Raw genomic sequence first — 25,200 nt, forward strand, 5'->3', positions numbered from 1 at the left:
GAAAGATTGACAAAAAACAATATAAAGCGCTAGAAGGTGATGAGTGCTAAGGAAAAAAGAAGTATGTTAAGATGGTGGGATGGACTGGAGAGCAGGTATTAAAGAATAGTTAGAAAGGGCCTCGGTGAGAAGATGGGATTTGATTCCAGATTCCTGTGAGGGAAGGAAGGAAATAAATCATCTCCTTAATTAACAAAGAGCTTTGAAAGCAGAGAGAACAAAACCCCAGGGCACAGATCCCGAGGTGGCAAAGGTGGTAGACGGTGTCTGGTGAATTCCTGACAGAGCAGGGAGACTAATGTAGCTAGGATGGAGAAAAAAGGGGAGAGTAAGAGGTTTATTTAACTTACATGCAGAGTACATTATGAGAAACGCTGGACTGGAAGAAACACAAGCTGGAATCAAGATTGCCAGGAGAAATATCAGTAACCTCAGATATGCAAATGACAGCACCCTTATGGCAGAAAGTGAAGAGGAACTAAAAAGCCTCTTGATAAAAGTGAAAGAGGAGAATGAAAAAGTTGGCTTAAAGCTCAACATTCAGAAAACGAAGATCATGGCATCTGCTTCCATCACTTCATGGGAAATAGATGGGGAAACAGTGGAAACAGTGTCAGACTTTATTTTTTGCGGCTCCAAAATCACTGCAGATGGTGACTGCAGCCATGAAATTAAAAGACGCTTACTCCTTGGAAGGAAAGTTATGACCAACCTAGATAGCCTATTCAAAAGCGGAGACATTACTTTGCTGACTAAGGTCCGTCTAGTCAAGCTATGGTTTTTCCAGTAGTCATGTATGGATGTGAGAGTTGGACTGTGAAAAAAGCTGAGTGCCGAAGAATTGATGCTTTTGAATGGTGGTGTTGGAGAAGACTCTTGAGAGTCCCTTGGACTGCAGGGAGATCCAACCAGTCCATTCTGAAGGAGCTCAGCCCTGGGATTTCTTTGGAAGGAATGATGCTAAAGCTGAAACTCCAGTACTTTGGCCACCTCATGCAAAGAGTTGACTCATTGGAAAAGACTCTGATGCTGGGAGGGATTGGGGGCAGGAGGAGAAGGGGACGACAGAGGATGAGATGGCTGGATGGCATCACTGACTTGATAGGCGTAAGTCTGAGTGAACTCCGGGAGTTGGTGATAGACAGGGAGGCCTGGCGTGCGGCGATTCATGGGGTCGTAGAGAGGCGGACACGACTGAGCGACTGAACTGAACTGAACTGAAGAGGTTTTCTCCGAGGTAGGGGAAGGCGGGCTATAATCTATAAGATATTTGGCTGTATTGGATATGAAGTTTTAATAATATACTGGATTTGGACTTTTCATTACCTGAAAGTGAATTACAACTAAAATGAGACTTGTTCTTATATTTGAAAGTGACAAAAAAGTTGGATTCTGAACCTTCTGTGCTCACTCAGTCGTGTCCGACTCCTTGCAACCTCCTGGACCACAGCCTGCGAGGCTGCTCTTGTCCATGGGATTTTACAGAATACTGGAGAAGGTTGCCATTTCCTTCGCCAGGGGATCTTCCCAATCGGTGGCTCGATTCCGCATCTCCTGCGTCTCCTGCATTGACAGGAGAATTCTTTACCACTGAGCCACCCGGAAAGCCCCAGTTTGGGCCTTAAGAGACAGGAAAAGAGGAAAATGTGAAAGGGCCATATTTCTTTAGGGATCGCCGTTGGACTCTTGGGAGCGACAGCCCAGTCCTAGGAGGCCCCGCCTCTCCATTTTGGTCCTGCCCCCGTCCTGCTGGACAGCCTTGTGAGGCCCCGCCTCTCCTACCGTGGTCCCGCCCACACGCGGAGTGCCAGCCCCAAAGGCAACCCTTTTCCTTAGCAGCCTCAGCTCTCATTGCAGGCGACAGCGGGGTTTGGCTCGTCTAGCGTTTCTCTGGGGAAGCCAGGTCTCTCCGCCGGGGGTGACTCACCGCTAGGCCCCAGCACCAAGCCCCGCCCACCCCCACCGCGGCCCCGCCCCGCCTGCGCGAGATTGCGTCTCGGCCCCGCCACGTCCGCCCCGCCCAGCGCTCAGCGGCGCCCGCCCCGCAGGCCCCCGCCCGCCTCCAGCCCCGAGAGTTGCTCGCCGGGCCTCCGGGACTCGCCGGCTCTCGGGCCCGCCCCCGAAGACGTGGAGCGCTGAGGCGGCGGGTGAGTGGGGTAGGGGGCCTGCGACCCCTGACACTCGGCGGCCAGAGCCCAGGTCGCTGCGGGTCGTTGAGTCTGGGCTGCCGGGCGGCGGCGCGACGCTTCCAGGGACTCCTGGCCGCCATCCTTCCTTCCCGTGTACCTTCCGGGGCTGGCAGTCCGGGAATGGGGAAATGGGACCGGGAGGGACGCCTAGGTTGGGTATTTTTCGAGTCGGGGGGCGGAGCGGGGAGTAGCGCAGGGGGGAGTGGCATTCGCAGGTTTGGACACTGCAGAGGGCCACGGTTGGTCTGAGGTGGAGGGTTCATAGAAGAAATCTGGTGAGGGTGAACTCTGGTGGCTTGTGGAGGCAGGATGCGGGGGCTTGAGGTGTTCCAGACCTGTGGGCAATGAGGTGATTCGGGATGGAGAAGTCGGCGAAGCCCAGTGAAGGGCGTTTTGGGGAAGGACCAGCTGACGGGGGCCGGTGATTCACGCTTCCGTGGACAGTCGGAACGCGTGTGACCCCAGCCAGCTTGTGAGTTCTGCTGTTTCTCACATTGGGGTGATCGGGTTTCCAGGCTTTCAACAGGGACACATCGTGCAGCTTAAATAACAGATGCAAATCAAGGGTAGTGCCTGGGACACCTGAGAGCTGTGACTGGACCGGGTGCTTCTAATTTACCTGGAGCCGTGGCCGCGCCAGCGTTGGTGGGGCGCTGTCTTCTGTAAAAACCCCATTTCAGCAATCCAGACGGTGTATGGTGGTCCCACCCTTTCAGAGTTGAGGTTTATTCGGATTGAAAAACATCACAAATATTTAACATGTTAAATCGTGTGGAGTTTTAATGTTTAAAAATCGAATCCTGTGGGGTTTTAAAAAAATTTTTAAAATCTTTCTTTTGTGATTACTTTCAACTTAAAGTTACATGGAGCTAGAGAACTAGATGTTTTCTAACAGCCCATTCTGTGAGTATGACAGATAATTGCAAATTAACTGTGGAAAGTAGATCGTATCTGTTATGACCAGATATTGTAGAACTGCAGATGAAGAATGAAATTGAAAAGACCCTAAAATAGTGGAAAGGGAAAGAAGAGTCCTGGTAAATTGGAAAGTGTGTGCACTTAAAAAAACAAACCAACAAGCTCAGTGAAACTTTTCTTCATTGTAAGAAAACTCAGAAGATAGAGAAAGGTATAAGGGATGAATATTAAAACTCCATGTTATTTCACCAACTCTGATATTTTGGTGCAGTTCAGTTCAGTTCAGTCGCTCAGTCGTGTCTGACTTTTTGCGACCCCATGAATCGCAGCACGCCAGGCCTCCCTGTCCATCAGCAACTTCTTTATTTTTGTTTTTTGTTTTTTTTTCTAACTAAATGTTGTGATGGTTTCGTCACTAAGTCATGTCCGACTCTTGTGACCCCATGGACCGTAGCCCGCCAGGCTCCTCTGTCCTTTGGATTTTCCAGGCAGGAATACTTAAGTGGGTTGCCATTTCCTTCTCCAGGGGATCTTCCTGACCCAGGAACTGAACCTGGGTCTCCTGCACTGCAGGCAGATTCTTTACCAACTGAGCTACCAGGGAATTCTAAATAACTAAATGTACATAGTACATAATTGGGGTCATATTGTTGTATTACTTTTTGTTTTGCTTTTTTCCTTTTGTATTTTTAGCATTTTCCTGGATCATTGAAAATTCTCCCTAAACATCTTCATAAATGGTGGTGAGTTCATCAGGTGAATTCATTCTTTTATCACTTAGGAGCGGTTCAGCTGTGTGCCAGGTCTTGTGCTTAGGGAGGAGATTCATTGTTGCTCTAGGTTCTCAGACATTATTCCAGCCCAAAGAAGCAGAAATCTTGACAGTATCTGGGGTGCTAAATGTAGGCAGACTATTGAGTGCAGCATGTAATCAGGTCTGGGCTGCTGTGACCAGGTCGTCTATATGGCATCATGTCTCAACTCTCCCACACCTTTCTGTGGAGTCCTGAGGCCGGGAGGTTCCCAGATGTGTGCCTCAGGGAATGGGCCTCAGCATCTTCCCTGTGTTGGGGGTGTCCCTGTGGAACTCTAGTGAAGGCTGGGGGTGTGCAGTGCTCAAGTTCCATTCTCAGATCTGCCCACATCTTAGGTGACTCTGAGTGGCAGCTGCCCTAGGTCTCAAGGGAGACTGTCTCATAATTAACTACCTGCCGAGGTTTTAGAGGCTGTCTCTAAGTTGTCTTAGACCTCGGGAGCCCTAGGAGAGGTCCTGTCCCTTTTCCTTCTAACACCGGCCATTAAAATTGCAACTTTTCTCCTAGGAAATCTCTCTCATCTTCCAGCTTGATCAGTGTAGCCCTTCAGTTTTCTCTCACTGATATGTTCCTGCTCTACTTTATGACTGAAAGTAATTTTGTCATTTTGATCAGAGCTTCTCCTTGAGTCTGATGTAAGGTGATTCCTAAAGACAGCCTTGTCCATTTACTTATTATTAATCTTTGAATTTATGGTAATTCCATTGACTTTTCTTCTTTACCCAAACTCAAGAGAAGTAAGAGGTTGTTACTCTCTTTTTTTTGATCCTTGATAAAATATATGAACACCCCCCGCCCTCTTGGTTGAACTCACAGTGAGTTTCTTTGTGCACGTGTGTTTCGGCCACCATGTGGTCAGGTTTTCGCTCTTATTATAGGCAGGTGATTCCAATAGCTAACATAAAAGCAACCAGGAGCCAGTTCCTTTGTAGGTCTCCTTTAGCCCTGTGTGCAATTCAGTACATGATAAAGGAGAAAGAGTTTGGGATGGCTGTCTGCTGACCCTGTGTGGAGGGTATATGGAACCTAGCTGCTCTGTGTCGTGTAGTTATTCCTGGGTGCTGGCCTGGCCAACTTTCTGGATAAAAGGGGACACTGGCTATGGTAGCAGAATCATTCTACTCTCTTGTGTCCAGGAAATCTATGTGTTGAATCATTGCCTGTTTTCAGATTGGCCCCAACAGGAACTGTGAGGCCCTCTGCCATGCCCACACTTAAACCCATCAGGTCCCCCCACCTGGTTTTTTGGTTCCACATACTACTCAAGTGGTAACGAATCTGCCTGTGATGGAGGAGACCAGGGTTCAGTCCCTGGATCGGGAAGATGCTCTGGAGAAGGAAATAGCAATCCACTCCAGTACTCTTGCCTGAAGAATTCCATGGACAGAGAAGCCTGGCAGGCTACAGTTTGTGGGGTCGCAAAGAGTGGACACAGCTGAGTGACTAACACACACACTAGTCTAGTGTGCATGGTAATGGTGAAGCCGGCTCCTATTAAGGCCCTCTGGTGAAAGTGGATTGCAGAACTCAGATTAGTCCTGGCCGCCGTGAGGTTACATATTTTTACCGCCTTACACTTGATATGCACTCTGTTGGGCCCGCCCATGTGGAGAGGTGGGTTTGGGACAGGCCTGGATTGCGCTCGTCAGTGAACCACAAGAGTGATGTTGCATGCAGAACCCAGAGAGGGGCAGGACTGCCTGAGGAGAGGGCATCTCCAGGGGTGACACTGTACCGTGATGGAAATTCCCTGAGCAGAGGGCCCGGGAAGGAGGGCACAGGGCTTCAGGGACAGGACCATGGTCATTTAAGAGAGGTTCCTGTCTCTTAGGTCACCCAGCCTGTAAGTGCCATCCCAGTGGAAGCACCTGAAAACAAGCAGTGTTGAAAGATGCTCCAAGAGCATCTTATGTACTGGAGCCTTGGAGGGCTCAAAGTTTACCCAGCTCCACTGAACTGCTCAGAGCAGAGCCTAAGCAACAGTGCCACTTAGGTTAATCTGTGAGTCCCTTAATGATCGAAAGTGTGTGGCTGGCTACACAGCTGTGGTAAGGCCACTGCTGTGGTGAGACTATAAACCAACATTATTGGCTAAGTTCATAAAAAGGGGGGAAAAAGTTCTTTGCATACGGCATGGTATCATTGAAAGAGTGCTGGATTTCAGTCCTCTTTCTGCTACAGTGGTTGTTTGACTTCATTCGGTTCAGTTCAGTTGCTCAGTCATGTCCGACTCTTTGCGACCCCATGAATCACCGCACGCCAGGCCTCCCTGTCCATCACCAACTCCCGGAGTTCACTCAGACTTATGCCTATCAAGTCAGTGATGCCATCCAGCCATCTCATCTTCTGACAGCCGCTTCTCCTCCTGCCCCCAATCCCTCCCAGCATCAGAGTCTTTTTCAATGAGTCAACTCTTCGCATGAGGTAGCCAAAGTACTGGAGCTTCAGCTTTAGCATCATTCCTTCCAAAGAAATCCCAGGGCTGATCTCCTTCAGAGTGGACTGGTTGGATCTCCTTGCAGTCCAAGGGACTCTCAAGAGTCTTCTCCAACACCACAGTTCAAAAGCATCAGTTCTTCGGTGCTCAGCTTTCTTCACAGTCCAACTCTCACACCCATACATGACCACTGGAAAAACCGTAGCCTTGACTAGACGGACCTTTGTTGGCAAAGTAGTGTCTTTGCTTTTGAATATGCTATCTAGGTTGGTCATAACTTTCCTGCCAAGGAGTAAGCGTCTTTTAATTTCATGGCTACAGTCACCATCTGTAGTGATTTTGGAGCTCCAAAAAATAAAGTCTGACACTGTTTCCCCATCTACTTCCCATGAAGTGATGGGACCAGATGCCATGATCTTAGTTTTCTGAATGTTGAGCTTTAAGCCAACTTTTTCACTCTCCTCTTTCACTTTCATCAAGAGGCTTTTTAGTTCCTCTTCACTTGCTGCGATACATTAGGCAGTGCATAAAGGCGAAAAAGCTTTGACCTTTGATGCCTGTGCACATATGCCCTGTTGAACCCTGCCTTTATTGTCCTTAACCTCACCATTCCTTCCATCTTTGCTGTTTGCTCATATACAGCCATTCTTCCCATGTCCCTGGTTAGAAACCGTGGAGTCATCCGTGTATCTTTTCCAAGTTGAAGGCTTTCTAGTTCTCAGGCTCCCTTCCCAGAAAGTCCTTTTCCCTCCTCAGTTTGCCCCTGCCCTTCTGGTTATTGCTATTATATTGGGTTGGCCAGTAAGTTCTTTCACATTTTCCATAAGGTGTAATAGAAAAACCCGAATGAACTTTTTCATCAACCCAGCACCGAGTCTGTGTGTTAGAATGATTTGATGTACCCTCGCTTCTCAAAAGTAAGATATCGACCTTATTTACTTTTGTACCTTTAGACTCCATCATGACCTGGCCCATAGTAACCCCATGATTAATGTTTGTTGTATTTGATATTTCCATGTAAAAGATGATGATGGTAAACCTCTATAGTCTATTGGTAGATTAACCTTTTCCCAAACTTTTTGTTATGAGGAATTTCAGAGGTTCAAAGGAATTGAAAGAATACCAGGACAAAAGCCCCCTAAATGTACCTGTTGGGATTTATATTACCCTGGCACATAGTCAGTCTTCTGCTCGGAAACCTCCTGTGACTTCTTACTGACTACTGAGTCAGATGTAAATGGCAGCAGACTTTCCCATATGGTTACAGCTTACAAACATGTTATCACCCTGCTCTGGTCAGGACTTCACCCTCACTTCATTGACTTTACACGTGTTGCTCCCTGCATAGAACATGCTTCCCTCTTTTCTGGACCATTAACTTTTGTGTATGAGGTATTCTGAGTTCCCATAGCTCTAATTGCTAACTCTTTTGTCATTCTATATAATTCCTGACCACATTATTAGCTATTTGAAGGTGAGAACTCAGTGCTGTTTTGACCTGGCAGCCTAGCCTGCTGACTCTCATTTGGCTGATACCTGGAAATAGCGTTCCTGGTGTATTTGTAGTATAATTTGCATCCAGCATTAATTTATAATACCTGTGTTGCCCCAAACAAAACTTATGCTCTGTTAGTGAAAAACAAAAGCTTATGAGTCCAGGCCAGTCTTGGTCTGTTTGATCAGCTTGCTGCAAGACCATGAGTTCCCCCAAAGAAAGGAAAGATGCCCTGTGTTGTTGGTCACTCCTTCTGTGATTGTACCCAGTAATCGACTTGCACTTGTGCTTTGGAGTCATTAAAACTTCCACGAAGTACAAAGTTAGAATAAAGGAGTCCAAAGTCTGAAAATTGCTCCTGATGAGAATCACTGAGTTAGAGAGATTGACATAAGAAACACTTTAGGGGAGGTCATTAGGCCTTAGTGACTGATACCATCAGTGGGTCTCCAGATTGACTGTGACAGTTTTCAGGCTTGGTAACAGACATAAAGATGATCCTTCTGAGAAAGTTAGGGACACTGGGAGGGGCAGCTGATGCTGGGGACGTAGACTGCATACCACAACATGAAATGACTGTGTCAGCTCCCTGCTCATGATGAATTGCTCATGATGAATTGGTATGTTGACAAGGTGCAGTTGCTTTGTAATAGTCAGGAGCCCTCATTAGGTTCCAGTCCATTCCCATCCTCCCTCCCCTAAAACATGGTTCATACTCCAACCATAACTAATCACTTCTATTTCTCTGAGTCTCTTGGCTATTTGTCGTCATTATTTTGTAGGGGGCACTCTATTTCCTCTACCTGGATTGCCATCCATTGTCCATCTGGCAAACTCTCATTCATCCTTCTAAGTCCTGTTCAGGTCAGTCACACCCTCTGTAAATACTTTCTTAGTCCTCTTGTAACTTTCACACTGTTATCCCATCACTAACCTGAATGTCCCCTCCACCATATTCTGATCTGCTTACAAACAAGGGTGTTGTTCCCTTGTTTTTGTACAGGGCCCGGCCCCCACAGGTGCTGTGAACCATTGGGTGAGCTTGGCATGTAACCCATCTGGATCATGGGAAAATTCCTTTTGTCTAAGAAGCCAGACTTGTGGTGAATTGTGGTTAATTTTCATTAAGAGAAAATACAGATATAGTCTGTGTTTTTTTCTGTGAGAATCCATGTTTACTTCTTATTTTCAGCAAGTTTGTCAAAGATGAAAGTGACCTTATCCGCTCTGGATACTCATGAGAGTTCTTTCATGCCTTTGGTCGTCATAGAACTTGCTCAGGATGTCAAGGAGGAAACAAAAGAATGGCTGAAAACCAGAATCATCACTAAAAAGAGAGATGGAGGTGAGTAAATGAATATTACTCCGAGTTAGTCATGCCCACTTGAGTAAAACTATATTTACAAATGTGTTTCACAGTTTTCTGGTTGATCTATTTTTTAAATTCATGTTCATTTCTTTGCTCTTTGTTCTATACCTAGGACTTGAAAGGAGGTCTTAGGTCAACGTTAGGTTGTAAGTCTCTCTTAGACTGTAAACAACCTGAGTGATTTTGTTCACAGCTGTAAACTCTGCGCCTGTGTATGGTACCTGGTGCATAGTAGGTACTTAATATTTGTCAAATGTATGAATATCTTTGAGTATCCTTTATGTGTTGGTTGTGATGCTAAGAGGGACAGAAACGTGTCTCCGACAGCAAAGATATTACTGTCAGGGTAAGGAGACTGAATGCTAGATCCAGGAAGTCAAAGGAATAGGAAAAAAGCTAATGAAAAAGCTGTTACAAAACAGCACAGGATACTTAAAAATGAGTCTCGTATGTGTGCTTGCTATGAAAGTAAATGGAAGGAAGAAATGATGCTTGGTGTTGCTTTTCAGAGTGGTAAGGGATGACTTCATGGAAGAAGCCAAAGTTGAACCCTCAGCTCTCTGGCAGAAAGGGGGCTGGACCCGGGAAAGAGGTGGAGGGCATTTTACACGAGCAGACACTTTGTTGTCATTGTTCAGTCGCCAAGTTGTGTCTTGGCAACCCCATGAACTGCAGCATGCCAGGCTTCCCTGTCCTTCGCTATCTCCCTGAGTCTGCTCAAACTCATGTCCATCGAGTCATTGATGCCATCCAACCATCTCATCCTCTGTTGTCCCCTTCTCTTCTTGCCCTCAATCTTTCCTAGCATCAAGGTCTTTTCCAGTGAATCGTCTCTTCACATCAGGTGGCCAGAGTATTGGAGCTTCAGCCTTAGCATCAGTCCTTCATCAGACACTTCATAAAACTACACAAAACACCCCCTAAAAATGTCCAGGAGGTATATACCTCTGAATAAAAGGAGTTCTAGAAAGGAAACAGAAAAAAAGGAGAGGAAGAAATCATCAAAGGAAAACTCAGGACTGGTGTATGCTTTTTCAGATTGAATGGGCCCATGCAATGCCCAGACTGGCTGAAACTGGCGCATATGATTGGAACGTTTCAGAATCCTGGGGACAGGAAGACACTACAGACTTCCAAAAATAGAAAATAGGTCAGAAACACTGGAAGCTGGAAGGCAGTGAAGTAATATCTTCATTTCTGAAGGAAAATGGTTTCAGTCTAGAATTCTGAACTCACCCAGCTGCCAACAATGTGTGAGGGTAGAGTAAAGATAAGATCTCTGAGAAGATAATGTTGTCAGACTCTTTCTCATGGCAGTGTATTGAGGGAAGACATAATTAGCTTGGGGGATTGAATTATCAGTAAGTATATAATAAACTAAGCACATTATGAAACAAGATAGATACCAACTTTTGGGAAAATGGTAAATTGTAGGAAAGGAAAATCATAGCATGTTGTAAAGCTCAACTATATGTAGTCGTAATAATGAAAGTACTGTTGACGGAATGAAAAGGATGATATAATGATATTGTGAGAATGGTGGGTAGAAATGAGGGACGTGGGTTGGAAAGAGAGTTTAATCCTCATTTGCCAAAGTTAAAAAAATAGCTCTAAAAGCATGTTGTCTGGTGACGTGAAAACAAATCCTAAAGGAATCACATGAACAAGTCATTGCTTCAGGTATGGGGGCTTGCGATGAAAGAGTGCTCTTTTTCAGAACAACATTCTGACTAATGGTTCTCCATGAAGGTTATAGCAGTTTTTGTTCCCCTAGCCATGTCTGAGAGTACCCTCCCTACATGCTGTGTCATTTGGGTCTTTCAAGCAAGAGATGCCAAGTGGGATTTAATGCACAGGAGGTTTGTAGAGAGGATCATCTGTAGAAAGATAAAGTAGGAAGGAGCAGGCTTAGACAGTGATAGCCTTCCGACTTTGGTGCATGTCTGAAGCGTGTGAAAGGAGAGAGGGAAGGAAGGAGACTTGGATAGGAAAAGCCTCAGACTACAGCATGGTTCTGAGAACATATTAGCCAGGCTCAGCATTGCACAATGACTTCATTCCACTGTCCTGTGGCCTAGGGGTGGGGGTGCTGCAGCCAAAGGGGGACAAGCAGATGGTGTCAGTCAGCTCTGCTTCTCACGGCACATTCTTTGGAGGGGAGTTCTGGGTGGGGTGGAGCACTTTCGTGGCTAACTCCCCCACCATCTTTTTCTTTTTAAATTATTTATTTATTTATTTATTTTACTTTACAATTCTGTATTGGTTTTGCCATACATTGACATGAATCCACCACAGGTGTCAATCTAACTTGATTTTTGTAGTGTGAGAAGTGAAAAATAACATATTGGTGTTGTTTTGCATTTATCTTGATATGGATGACATTTAGGACTTTCTATTTAAGAGCCATTTGTGTTTTCTTTAAATTGAACATATCTTTTTTTTTTTTTTAATTAAAGCCTTTAACGCCTCTGTTGTAAAGTACCTAAATAATAATGCCATAGCAAGTTAACCTTATTAACCCCTTGGGTAAGTAAAATATAAATTCTGCTCATTATCCTGTTCCATCTGATTGGTATTTTTATAACTCCTGTCAACACTTCATAGAGGATAAACAGTAAAGATATCAATGCACCTTAAAAAGTCTGATGTAGATAGAAATTAAAAATTAGGAAAAATTCCTTTTTCTACAGTCTTTTAAGTGAAATAATTACATATACAGTATCAAATAACAATATCTACTTTAAACCTAATTGAATGTATTAATATTTATGGAAAAAATCATTGGAAAATTATTTCACTCTTTATTATTCAGTATTTAACATTCACACAATCTGTAGTCTTCCATAATTGTGTTACATTTGTTGCATTTTTATTGGGATATTTTATTTCAAATTAATTTTCTTAAATTTTTGTATTTTTTATATTACATCCTTTTGCTTCATATTTTTACTTAGTGCAGTTTTATATTTAGAGCTAACAAATATTTGATTCTTGTCCAATATCTACTTCTAATTTGAGTAACTGACAGGCCACTTATTCCATTTTCCAGTTTTGGCATTTATTTCAAAAAGCTATAAAGAACTACGTTCCCCAACTTACTTTATTTATTATTTATTTGGGAGATGGATTTAAATTGTTAATATAATTTATTTGCCTTCTGCCAAACTAGAAACAGAATACTTATTTAAAAGATTTTCATATTTGAAACTTTTATGTTTATCAGTTTCCAAGATTGTGCTCATCTTTTGTTTCCGAAGGTGCTCAGCTGTTGTTTAGACCGTTGTTAAATAAATATGAGAAAGAAACCCTAGAAAATCAGAACTTGTATCTTGTTGGTGCCTCCAAGATTCGATTGCTGCTGGGGGCAGAAGCAGTGGGATTGGTCAAAGAGTGCGGTGATAACACCATGAGAGCCTTCACGTATGGGACCCGACACAACTTCAAAGATTTTGATGGTAAGTTCCAAGATTGTTTCTATCAGAGTCAGCTTATCAAAAGGAAGTCTTTGATGAGTAGAGCAAAAGCAAAAGCAGCCTGCAGCCATAAGAAGCAAATGAATGAGGCTATGTACCAATAAAATTTTATTTATCAAACCAGGTGGGATCAGGTTTGGGTTGCAGATTTACTTTGTAACCTCTGGAATAGATGAACATAAAATAAGATGACATATGTCACTGAGTAACAGGCAAATTTGGCCTTGGAATGCAGAATGAACCAGGGCAAAGACTAATAGAGTTTTGCCAAGAAAATGCACTGGTCATAGCAAACACCCTCTTCCAACTACACAAGAGTAGACTCTACACATGGACATCACCAGATGGTCAACACTGGAATCAGATTGATTATATTCTTTGCAGCCAAAGATGGAGAAGCTCTATACAGTCAACAAGAACAAGACCAGGAGCTGACTGTGGCTCAGATCAACTTCTTATTGCCAAATTCAGACTTAAATTGAAGAAAGTAGGGAAAACCGCTAGACCATTCAGGTATGACCTAAATCAAATCCCTTATGATTATACAGTGGAAATGAGAAATAGATTTAAGGGCCTAGATCTGATAGAGTGCCTGATGAACTATGGAATGAGGTTCGTGACATTGTACAGGAGACAGGGATCAAGACCATCCCCATGGAAAAGAAATACAGAAAAGCAAAATGGCTGTCTGGGGAGGCCTTACAAATAGCTGTGGAAAGAAGAGAGGCGAAAAGCAAAGGAGAAAAGGAAAGATACAAGCATCTGAATGCAGAGTTCCAAAGAATAGCAAGAAGAGATACGAAAGCCTTCTTCAGCAATCAGTGCAAAGAAATAGAGAAAAAGAACAGAATGGGAAAGACTAGAGATCTCTTCAAGAAAATTAGAGATACCAAGGGAACATTTCATGCAAAGATGGGCTCGATAAAGGACAGAAATGGTATGGACTTAACAGAAGCAGAAGATATTAAGAAGAGGTGGCAAGAATACACAGAAGAACTGTACAAAAAAGATCTTCACGACCCGGATAATCATGATGGTGTGATCACTCATCTAGAGCCAGATATCCTGGAATGTGAAGTCAAGTGGGCCTTAGAAAGCATCACTATGAACAAAGGTAGTGAAGGTGATGGAATTCCAGTTGAGCTATTTCAAATCCTGAAAGATGATGCTGTGAAAGTGCTGCACTCAATATGCTAGAAAATTTGGAAAATTCAGCAGTGGCCACAGGACTGGAAAAGGTCAGTTTTCATTCCAATCTCAAAGAAAAGCAATGCCAAAGAATGCTCAAACTACTGCACAGTTGCACTCATCTCACATGCTAGTAATGCTCAAAAGTCTCCAAGCCAGGCTTCAGCAATACGTGAACTGTGAACTTTCTGATGTTCAAGCTGGATTTAGAAAAGGCAGAGGAACCAGAGATCAAATTGCCAACATCCGCTGGATCATGAAAAAAGCAAGAGAGTTCCAGAAAAACATCTATTTCTGCTTGATTGACTATGCCAAAGCCTTTGACTGTGTCAGTTCAGTTCAGTCGCTCAGTTGTGTCCGACTCTTTGCGACCCTATGAATCGCAGCACGCCAGGCCTCCCTGTTCATCACCAACTCCCGGAGTTCACTCAGAGTCATGTCCATCGAGTCCGTGATGCCATCCAGCCATCTCATCCTCAGTCGTCCCCTTCTCCTCCTGCCCCTAATCCCTCCCAGCATCAGAGTCTTTTCCAATGAGTCAACTTTTCTCATGAGGTGGCCACAGTATTGGAGTTTCAGCTTTATCATCATTCCTTCCAAAGAAATCCCAGGGTTGATCTCCTTCAGAATGGACTAAACTGTGGAAAATTCTGAGAGAGATGGGAATACCAGACCACCTGACCTGCCTCTTGAGAAATCTGTATGCAGGTCAGGAAGCAACAGTTAGAACTGGACATGGAACAACAGACTTGTTCTAAATAGGAAAAGGAGTACGTCAAGGCTGTATATTGTCACCCTGCTTATTTAACTTCTATGCAGAGTACATCATGAGAAATGCTGGGCTGGAAGAAACACAAGCTGGAATCAAGATTGCCGGGAGAAATATCAATAACCTCAGATATGCAGATGACACTACCCTTATGGCAGAAAGTGAAGAGGAACTAAAAAGCCTCTTGATGAAAGTGAAAGAGGAGAGTGAAAAAGTTGGCTTAAAGCTCAACATTCAGAAAATGAAGATCATGGCGTCTGCTTCCATCACTTCATGGGAAACAGATGGGGAAACAGTGGAAACAGTGTCAGACTTTATTTTTTTGGGCTCCCAAATCACTGCAGATGGTGACTGCAGCCATGAAATTAAAAGACGCTTACTCCTTGGGAGGAAAGTTATGACCAACCTAGATAGCATATTCAAAAGCAGAGACATTACTTTGCCGACTAAGGTCGGTCTAGTCAAGGCTATGATTTTTCCTGTGGTCATGTATGGATATGAGAGTTGGACTGTGAAGAAGGCTGAGTGCTGAAGAATTGATGCTTTTGCACTATGGTGTTGGAGAAGACTCTTGAGAGTCCCTTGGACTGCAAGGAGATCCAACCAGTCCATTCTGAAGGAGATCAGCCCTGGGATTTCTTTGGAAGGAATGATGCTAAAGCTGAAGCTCCAGTACTTTGGCTAGCTCATGCAAAGAGTTGACTCATTGGAAAAGACTCTGATGCTGGGAGGAATTGGGGGCAGGAGAAGAAGCGGCCGTCAGAAGATGAGATGGCTGGATGGCATCACTGACTCGATGGGTGTGAATCTGAGTGAACTCTGGGAGTTGGTGTTGGACAGGGAGGCCTGGCGTGCTGCAATTCATGGGGTCGCAAAGAGTCGGACACGACTGAGCAACTGAAATGAACTGGACTGAACTGAAGTCTTAGAATGGTGATGTTTATTAGATTGATATAAGTAAGAAGCACAGTAGTATTTCATATCCTGTAACCCCCTATCCTGCTTCTGTTCTGGCCTCAAAGGGGATTTCAGAAGAGAGTGATTTCTGGAAAGAACTGTGAAATCTAGGATGGCTGTGAAAGCAGAGTGGGAGGTTGCTTTCAGAACCAAACTAGCTGGTCCCTTCCAAGGCCTTTCAGAGTTAGAAGATACAATTGGACTTCTTCAGACTCAGTCACTCTGGATTTTTATATATTGGTAAATAAATTATTGAGGTGAAATTCTCCACATTTGAGGGGATTCACCTGTCAAAAAATGACACTATTTTCTTATCAGACTTTCTTCTCCTTCATTTATGTGAGGGACGTTGGATTCCACAAGGAAATTGGCCTGGGCTTGAGAGTTTGGAAGAGCATTTGCCTTGTAGGCAAACTTCAGATCCATTCCTAAGTAAAAATATTGTTAAAATTAAAGAATATATTACTTTCGGTTCATTTCATTTAAATGAGGGCAAGCAAGTTGTTGCCCTGCATTTGGTTGTTTGAACCATATAATCATTAGCGTAATGACTGAAGAACTGTATTATGTGAAGGCATTACAGAATATTTTTATTCTTATATCCTTTTCTATGTAATTTTTATTACTTGGATTACTCTTTATGGTAATTACTTATTGTCTATACCATTATTTCATAATCCCAGGTTATTTGAATATTTTAGATTTTATTTTCGCTAATACTGAGAAAATAACTATGAATTTTTGTTTTGTTTTAGATGATAATGATGATTTCCTCAGCATGGCAGAACGTCAATTCATTATCAAACATGAACTTGAAAATCTTCGAGCCAGAGATGAAAAAATGATCCCTGGTTACCCCCAGGCAAAATTGTACCCAGGAAAATCATTATGTAAGTCATTGTATCAACTAATTTCATGAATATACATTCTAATGCAATTATATTTTGCTTAGTATGTGTAAATAACAAATTATAATGACTTTTTCCACCCTTACTGAAAAACTTACACAACTTTACAATAATTTCTTTTTTCACCATTATATATTTTGCCTTTAGACCTTCATGATATTGTAGCATTAGATCAACTTATTTGTTCTTTATGGTTCTCAACTTCTTTATCAAGGTTCACAGCATTCAGTAAGCTTAAAATTCAGTGTGAATGCATTTGCATATTACTCAGTTAAAATTAGCCAAGTTTACCGTATGCCCAGACATTATAGTGTAATGAAAATCTGTGGAGGAATCAAAGCTAGACACATGGTCTTTTCCTGGAGCCTTCCTTCCATCTCCTCTCATCTCACTGGGTATGAACAGATACAAACATAGAAAGACTTAAGAGTCACAGTGGGACATCATACCTGAATGCAGATTAGCAGTTTGTACCTTTCTGATTTTGTATAATTCCGTTTGAATGAAAATATCAGTTTGTAGACTGAAAGTATTTATGACATGTAATTCCAGATTTTCCTAAAACCCAGATAATAGCAAGGCCCCGAACATTTTTGCTGCCTAAGAAATTCTTTAAACATATCAGTTTTGTGTCCCCAGTCTCATTTCCTTGTAAAAGTCAGTGTCATCCAGGAGGACAGATGCCCGAGTCAGTCCGTATTCAGACTTTCCCACTTGTCACCAAATAGTTCGTTTAAACCAAGATCCAATCATAGATCACTCGTTTTTGTTGTTGTTCTTGTTATTATATCTCTTAAGTTTCTCTCTCTCTTTTTTTTAATGTGCTGAAGTACATATAACATAAAATTTACCATTTCCAAAACTTTTAAATGTACAGTTCAGTGGTGTTAAATACATTCATAATGTTTTACAGCCATCACCACCATCCATCTCCATAGTTCTTTCCGTCTTGTGAAACTGACAATCTGTATCCGTTAAATAATCACTCTCCCACCTTGTCTTGCTCTAAGACCTGGCAACCCCCATTTCACTTCTGTCTTGACCATTTTGACTGTTCTGTGTATCTCAAATAAGTGAAATAACATAGTGTTTCTCTTTTTGTGACTCGCATATTTCACTTGGTGTAATGTCCTCCAGGTTTATCTTTGTTGTAGCAGATGTCAGAATTCCCTTCTATTTAAGACTGACTACACAGTGTTCCATTGTGGAGAAGGCACTAGCACCGCACTCTGGTACTCTTGCCTGGAAAATCCCATGGACAGAGGAGCCTGGTAGGCTGCGGTCCATGGGGTGGCTAAAAGTTGGACACGACTGAGTGACTTCCTTTTCACTTTTCACTTTCATGCATTGGAGAAGGAAATGGCAACCCACTCCAGTGTTCTTGCCTGGAGAATCCCAAGGACGGCGGAGCCTGGTGGGCTGCCATCTGTGGGGTCGCACAGAGTCAGACATGACTGAAGTGACTTCGCAGCAGCAGCAGCAGCAGTGTTCCATTGTATGTACCGCATATTGTTTATTCACTCCTTCATCAGTGGCTGCTTGGGTTGCCTCCACTTTTTGGTTATTGTGAGTAATGATGTAATGACCATGGGTATACACTTATTTCTTTGAGATCCTGCTTTCAGTTCTTTTTGGTGTATAACAAGAAATTACTTCCTGGATCATATGGTAATTCTGTTTTTAACTTTTTCGGAGTACTTGCATCCTGTTTTCCACAGGGACTGTACCATTTCAGATTCCCGCCAACAGTGTACAGCATTGTAGTTTCTCTACTTCCTTGCCCACAGTTGCCCAATGTTCTGATATTTTGATAGTAGCCATCCTAACAGGTATGAGGTGCTATCTCATTGTAGTTTTTGACTTGCACTTAACCTAGTAACTGTTGAGGAGAAGGCAATGGCACCCCACTCCAGTACTCTTGCCTGGAAGATCCCATGGATGGAGAAGCCTGGAAGGCTGCAGTCCATGGGGTCGCTGAGGGTTGGACATGACTGAGCAACTTCACTTTCACTTCTCACTTTCATGCATTGGAGAAGGAAATGGCAACCCACTCCATTGTTATTGCCTGGAGAATCCCAGGGACGGGGGAGCCTGGTGGGCTGCCGTCTGTGGGGTCGCACAGAGTCGGACACGACTGAAATGACTTAGCAGTGATTGTCGATACTGAGTATATGTCTTCTTTGGAGAAATGTCTATGTATGTCCTTTGCCTATTTTTTAATCAAGTTTTTGTTGTGATTTAGGCATTCTCAATGTATTCTGGATATTAATCCCTTATGAGATACATGATATGCAGATGTTTTTCCCCAGATGTTTTCTCCCATTCTGTGGACTGCCAGTTTTTACTTTGGTGATACTGTTTTTTGATGCACAAAATTTTAACATTTTCCCGTACCTTTGGTTCATCTCTAAGAAGTTATCACCAAAGACACTGTCCTGAAGCTTATTCTCTATGTTTTATGTTAGGAACTTTATAGTTTTGGATTTTATGTTTAGGTTTTTAATCCATTTTGAGTTAATTTTTGTGTATGGTGTTAAGCAGCTTCATTCTTTTGTATGTGGATATCCAGTTTTCCTAGCACCCATCTGTCAAAAACTATTCTTCACTCATTGAGTTGCCCTGGTACTCTTGTAAAAATCATTTGACCACATATGTGAGGGTTCGTTTCTGAGCTCTCTATTCTATTCCTTTGGCCTGTATAGTCTGTCTGTATGCTAGTATGACACTGTTTTGATTATTATGGCTTTGTGGTAAGTTTTGAAATCAGGAAGTTTTGTTTTTCGTCTTTAAAGTTGTTCTGGCTGTTTGAGTTTCCATGAAATTGGATATGCGTTTTAGGATGGGTGTTTCTAATTTTGCAGAAGACATCATTGGGATTTTGGTAGGAATTGCATTGAATCTGTAGATTACTTTGGATAGTATTGACATTTTAACAAGATAAACTCCCATGGATATGGGATATGTCTCTATATATGTTTTAATTTCCTTTAGCATTGTTTTATAGTTTTTATTTGTATAATCTTTCATCTCCTTGTTGTGTGTTGTGTGTCAGTAGCTCAGTCATGTCTGACTCTTTGTGACGCCATGGACTGTAGCCTTCCAGGCTCCTCCATCCATGGGATTCTCCAGGCGAGAATACTGGAGTGGGCTGCCATTCCCTTCTCCAGGGAATCTTTCTCACCCAGGGATTCCACCTGGGTCTCCCACACTGGAGACAGATTTTTTACCATCTGAGCCACCAGGGAAGCCCTTCACCTCTTGAGTTAATTCCTAAGTATTTTATTCTTCATGATGTTATTGAAAATAGAATTGTTTTCATAATTATCTTTTCAGATAGTTCATTGTTAGTGTATAGAGATGAAACTGATCTTTAGGTGCTGACTTTGTGTCCTGCTACTTTACTGACTTTATTTATTGGCTTTGATAGTATTTTTGTGGAAATTTTAGGGTTTTCTACATATAAGATGATATCATCTGTGAACAGAGACAATTTTACTTCTAACTCTTCAGTGTTGATGTCTTTTATTTGTTTTACTTGCCTATTTGCTCAAGCTAAAACTTCCAATAGCATGTTGAATAAAAGTGATGAAAGTGGTCATCTTTGTCTTATTTCTGATTTTAGAGGAAAACTTTCATTCTTTCACCATTCAACATGATGTGGGTTGTTTTTTTTTTCTCCCCTTCATTCTGTTAATGTGATGTATTACGTAGATTGATTTTAGTATATTGAACTATCCTTGAATTCTCAGAACAAATCCCACTTGTCATGGTATATAATCCTTTTAACATGTTGCCGAATTGACTTTGCTAGTATTTTGCTGAGGATTTTTGCATCATTGTTCATAAGGGATATTGGTCTATAGTTTTCTCTTCTTGTAGTGCTTCTGTTTGACTTTGTGTCAGGGTAGTTCTGGCCTCATAGAGTGAGTTAGTAGTGTTCCTTCCTCTTTACTTTTTGGGGAAAATTGGAGAAGGATTGGTATTAGTTTCCCTTTAAATAGTGGTAAAATTCACCGGTAAAGGTATCAAGTTCTGGTTTTTTCTTTGTTGTGAGATTTTTTTAGTTACTGCCTTATAATTATAAATCTGTTCACATTTTCTCTTCCTTCCTGATCTAGTTTTGCTTTGTTTTGTGTTTCTAGGAATTTGTCCATTTCATCTAGGCTAGCCAGTTTGTTGGTGTACAAGTATTCACAGTGTACTCTTACAATCTTTCTGATTTCTTTAGAATCCATAGTCACGTACCCATTTTCATCTCTGATTTTAGTAGTTTTATGTTGTCTGTTTTTCTCAGTTCATCTAGCTAAAGATTTGTCAGTTTTGTTGATCTTTGCAAAGAACCAACTTTTGGTTTTTGTAATTTTCTCTGTTATCTTTCTATCCTGTTTGATTTATCTCTGCTCCAATCATTTTCTTCCTTCTGCTAGTTTTGGGTTTAAATTGCTCTTCTTCTTCTGATTCCTTAATAGTAAAATTAGGTTGTTATTTGAGATCTTTCTTATTTTTAAATATAAGCATTTATTGCTATTAACTGCCCTGTTAGACTTGCTTTCTCTGTGTCTCATATGTTTTGGTATATTGTGTTTGGTTTTCATTCATTTCTAGGTATTTGCTAATTTCCCCTGTAGTTTCTTCCTTGACCCACTGGCTGTTTCAGAATGTGATGTTTACTTTACACACATTTGTGAATTCCTCAGTTTTCCTTCTGTTATTGATTTCCAACTTCATCCCGCTGTGGTCAGAGGATACTTTTTATAATCCATATCTTTTTAAATCTGTTGAGGCCTAACATATGGTCTGTCTTGGAAAATGTCCCGTGTGTGCTCGGGAACCAAGAGTGTGTTCACTCTCTGCTGCCTGGCTTCCCTGTAAACTGCGTTATGTACTTTCCTCTGACTCTTGAGTTAGTGATGTGGCATAGATGGTTTTGCTTGCTCTCCTTGTTGACCTGTATGACTTTTGGGAGGTGTCTAGAAACTTGAATGTAGGTGCTTATCATTCCTCTTTGTTTGCATTTCCAGTTATCTGTGTATATCTTGATATTAATTATCTTGTAGCAGTTTTTTGTTAGACATATCATCTTTGGTGTGCAGATTAAAGATTACCATGATTTCAAAAACATTTTCTTCAGTTACCTTTGAAGAGTTATTTGGTTTTATTTTCTGTTCTTGTCTTTAAGAATGCCATTTGTGTACGTGTGTGTGTATATATGTAAGTAATGTATATACTTATATATATATATGTCTTATATAGTCTCTGAAATATTTTAAAGTTTTTATGTAATTTTTAAGGCATGTCCACCATTTTCCAGCTTTGTTCTTTGAGTCTTTACTTTTTCAGTAGCTTTTACTGTGACTTTCTTTGTATCTGTAATAGTTTTATTTTTCTGATATTTTGCTTTTCCAGGCTCCCACCTTCAGCTCTCATAGGTTTTTCTTGATTTTAGTTTCAGAGATGTGGCTTGCTCTAATTTCATGAACTCCTTGAAGAATTCCATAATTTTTCTTTGCTCTATGCTGTAACTTTTTTGCTGTGTTTCTTCTCTGCCTTTTTAAAAAATGACTTTCCTCTTTCATAGTATTCTTGCATAGTTTGATGTCAGTTGCTTTGTGGCATTTGCTTATATTTTTTAAGGAACCCCTATTTTTTCCAGACCAGCTGTTCTGGGAAGGAAGTGTGTATATTGGGAAGAGGGGATGTTGGGGGGCCTCCAGTCAGGAACTGTGGTGGTCAGGAGCTGGGATTCTGCCTGACAGTGTGTTCTCCTTGAGTCATCTTAGAGCCTCCATGGAGCCCTTTTCTTGATTTCTTCATTTATTTGGCTGTGTTGGGTCTTAGTTGCCTCATGCAGGATGTTTTTGTTGCGGTGCTCGGCCTCAGTAGTTGTGGTGTATGTTTTTGTTGCGGTGCTCGGCCTCAGTAGTTGTGGTGTATGGGTTTAGCTGCTCTGTGGCATGTGGGCTCTTCGTTCCTGGACCAGGGATGGAACCCTCATCCCCTGCCTTAGAAAGTGGACTCATAACCACTAGACCACCAGGGAGGGTTAAATCCCTGGAGCCCTGTTCTTAAGAGAAGTGTTGCTGGGTTTGACCTTTCCGTCTGTCTTTGGCCAACCAAGACCACAGCTGCTGTGCTGCCTATGTCCATCCCTCCGTGCCAGTAGGCAGTGCTTTTCCCAAGATGGCAGACATGCCCTTTCCCTCCTCCAGCCTTGTGTCTCTGGTCTGGCTGTGGTCCCAGGCAGGGAGCACCCCCTTAGCCTGCATTCTGGATACGGGGACAGTAGTTTCTCATCCCTCAGTGTGCAGGAGAACCGTGCCCCCTGCCACCACTTGTCACGAGGAGGGCCACATTCTGTTTCTGGTTATATGTGCGTCTTAGTCATCAGCGGCCATCTGGGGGCATCCCTTTTCTAGTTGCCTTTGTGAGCCGAGATCTCAGACTCTCTGACTGACTTTGCCTGTTGATTCCTAGTAATTAACAGTCATGGAGGTAACCTAGCAAAAAATTTTCTTTTTAAAGAGTCGTTGAGAGAGTGGAGACTTTCTTATATATTAACTTTATTCTAAGGGATATTATTTAGTTTAGGTAAAAGCTCTGTCTCAAAATGTCTATCAGATGATTGTCATGTTTTGATGGATGGAGTGTGGCAATCTCTTGTGAAGTTTTAAAATATTATATTGTTATTCTTTTTTAGGACAATAACTACCTCTGAATATCTTATGTATACAGATGGATAAATTAGAGTGGTTAGATATATTCTGTCTTCTAAAAATATTGCCTTATGAGAATAATAGAGAGAATGTCAAGTAAATATCCTGTAGCAGGCATGCATATAAGACAAACCATTGATGTGTGTGTTTGTGTGTATTGCTGGGTATCGTACCATATTTATCTGTGTATCTGTATCTGTATGTCTCTACACACACTGTGTTTTGCCACATACATATTTGCAGTTATTATGTTAAGCAGGGATGAAAACAATACCAGAATATAAAAATGCATTTTGAAAACACAGGTATCCCTGAGAAGCTGTTTGTTCCTCTTTAAGACAGGAGGGGTCTGTTCACATCTGAGCGCTAGATGCAGGCAGGGCCTGGGACGGGGGCCAGTGGCAGGGGCGGCAGGGGCCCTGTGTTCCCCGTGCAGCCTCCTCTCCCTAAGGGTACTGGGTGCTCATCACCCCTCTGCTGGATTGCAGGCAGCATCACCTGTTCCTCCCTTCGCAAAGAGACACTGTAAGGAATTGTGAGAGGGACTTCTGTGTTTACTTTTATGTCACATCAACTGAAGGCTGTGTTAGTATTATCATTGCATTATTTTATTTAGAGGGTCCTAGTATAAGCCAAGTTACAGTCTCTCTTAAATTAGATTATGGTTAATGTGACTCATTCTTAAACGTCTGTAATAGTAATAGTCCTAGCGCTTGACAGTGGATCATTCAGCATTCTTAAAGGAGTCTTGGTTTAAATTGTTCCTTTCTTTATTTTTTAATATTTATTTGTTTGGCTGCACCGGGACTTGATTTCGGCACATGGGATCTTTGTGGCAGTATGCGAGCTCTTAGTTGCAGCATGTGGAATCTAGTTGCCCGACCAGAGAGACCAGGGATTGAACCTGGGCCCCCTGCATTGGGAACACAGAGTCAGCCACTGGACCTCCCGGGAAGTCCTAAATTGTTCCTTTCTTTAAATAGGCACAGACAGCATTATATTTTCCTTTGACGGTAAGGCTCCTGTTAATTACATTTTTAGCTGACAAGAGAAAAGTCCAAGGACTGACTGAAGGCAAAAAAAAAAAACCCAACAAAACACCTCCTCTATTTTTAGAAGCTGAAACCAGAACCATGCTTTTGGCACTGGTGGTAAAGAGAAGCCCAGTAATTTAGGACTTGAAGCTTTATAGTCTCTCTGAGTCCCTTAGTTTGCAACCCTATTTTTAGAGGTTTACAAGCGGCTTTTTATGCAGGCCTTGAATGTCTTCTATAGCAGAATGGAACAATTCCTTTAAAAAGAGCTTAGAAATAGTAAAATAGTAATTTAGATGCCATAAGTCAGGTCAAAGTTAAACTTGATGTAGTAGTTGAAAAGGATAGTGATAGAAGAATAAGATACAGCTGTGCATCCCTCAGTAAGAGCTAAGAATGAGAACTGTTGTGGGTGATTGACTTTCACTCCTGTTAGCTGAAGAAAACAATTCACTGAAACACTTTAGAATAAAAATGTTTTAAAACTGGATTTGACAGCACCAGAGCTGATATAACTTAAACCATATGCTTTTTTACTCTAGTCATTAATATTTTGAGTATATACCTTTTTTCAGTCATGGAGAATGAGGCTTTTTATCACACCCCTAGCTTTTCAAGACTTTTCCCCTCTGTATAACTTATGCATGAGATGTAAGGAGAATCAGCTATTAAGAATCCTTTTCGTTTTTGAGATCCGTACTTTTTCTTATATCTTCAAAATCAGTTTTATCTTTTCTAACTTGATAACAAAGGCCTACGTTCACCAACAGCAAGTATCAAAATCAGAAAAACACTTCCTGCTTCCAGCAGTCGTTTGACCAGTATGATTTTAATACTTCTACACGTATCAGAGACAAACAAATTTAACCAAAGACAGTATCCTTCGTGATCATCTTGATAATTTTTCCTATTGTTAGTATCAAATATCTCATCTT

General features: G+C 42.0%; 1 protein-coding gene across 4 annotated transcripts in view; it reads left to right on the plus strand.

Moving 5' to 3' along the window:
* Window positions 1-2,004: 2,004 nt before the first annotated feature.
* The window catches only part of ANO10 (anoctamin 10), a 218,273-nt gene continuing 195,077 nt past the window's right edge, over window positions 2,005-25,200 (plus strand). For 2 of the 4 annotated variants that reach the window (XM_040246097.1, XM_040246101.1), the window contains exons 1-4: window positions 2,028-2,147; window positions 9,047-9,199; window positions 12,481-12,678; window positions 16,366-16,500. In XM_040246097.1, the coding sequence (XP_040102031.1) occupies window positions 9,061-9,199; window positions 12,481-12,678; window positions 16,366-16,500 (472 nt within the window). In that variant the 5' untranslated portion in view covers window positions 2,028-2,147; window positions 9,047-9,060. Of the gene's footprint in view, window positions 2,157-2,397; window positions 2,662-9,046; window positions 9,200-12,480; window positions 12,679-16,365; window positions 16,501-25,200 lie in introns of those variants that run through there. The other 2 variants (XM_040246099.1, XM_040246100.1) reach the window with 2 other exon arrangements.

Source organism: Oryx dammah, unplaced genomic scaffold (assembly GCF_014754425.2).
Source record: "Oryx dammah isolate SB20612 unplaced genomic scaffold, SCBI_Odam_1.1 HiC_scaffold_9, whole genome shotgun sequence".
In the NCBI taxonomy this organism is placed as follows: Eukaryota; Metazoa; Chordata; class Mammalia; order Artiodactyla; family Bovidae; genus Oryx; species Oryx dammah.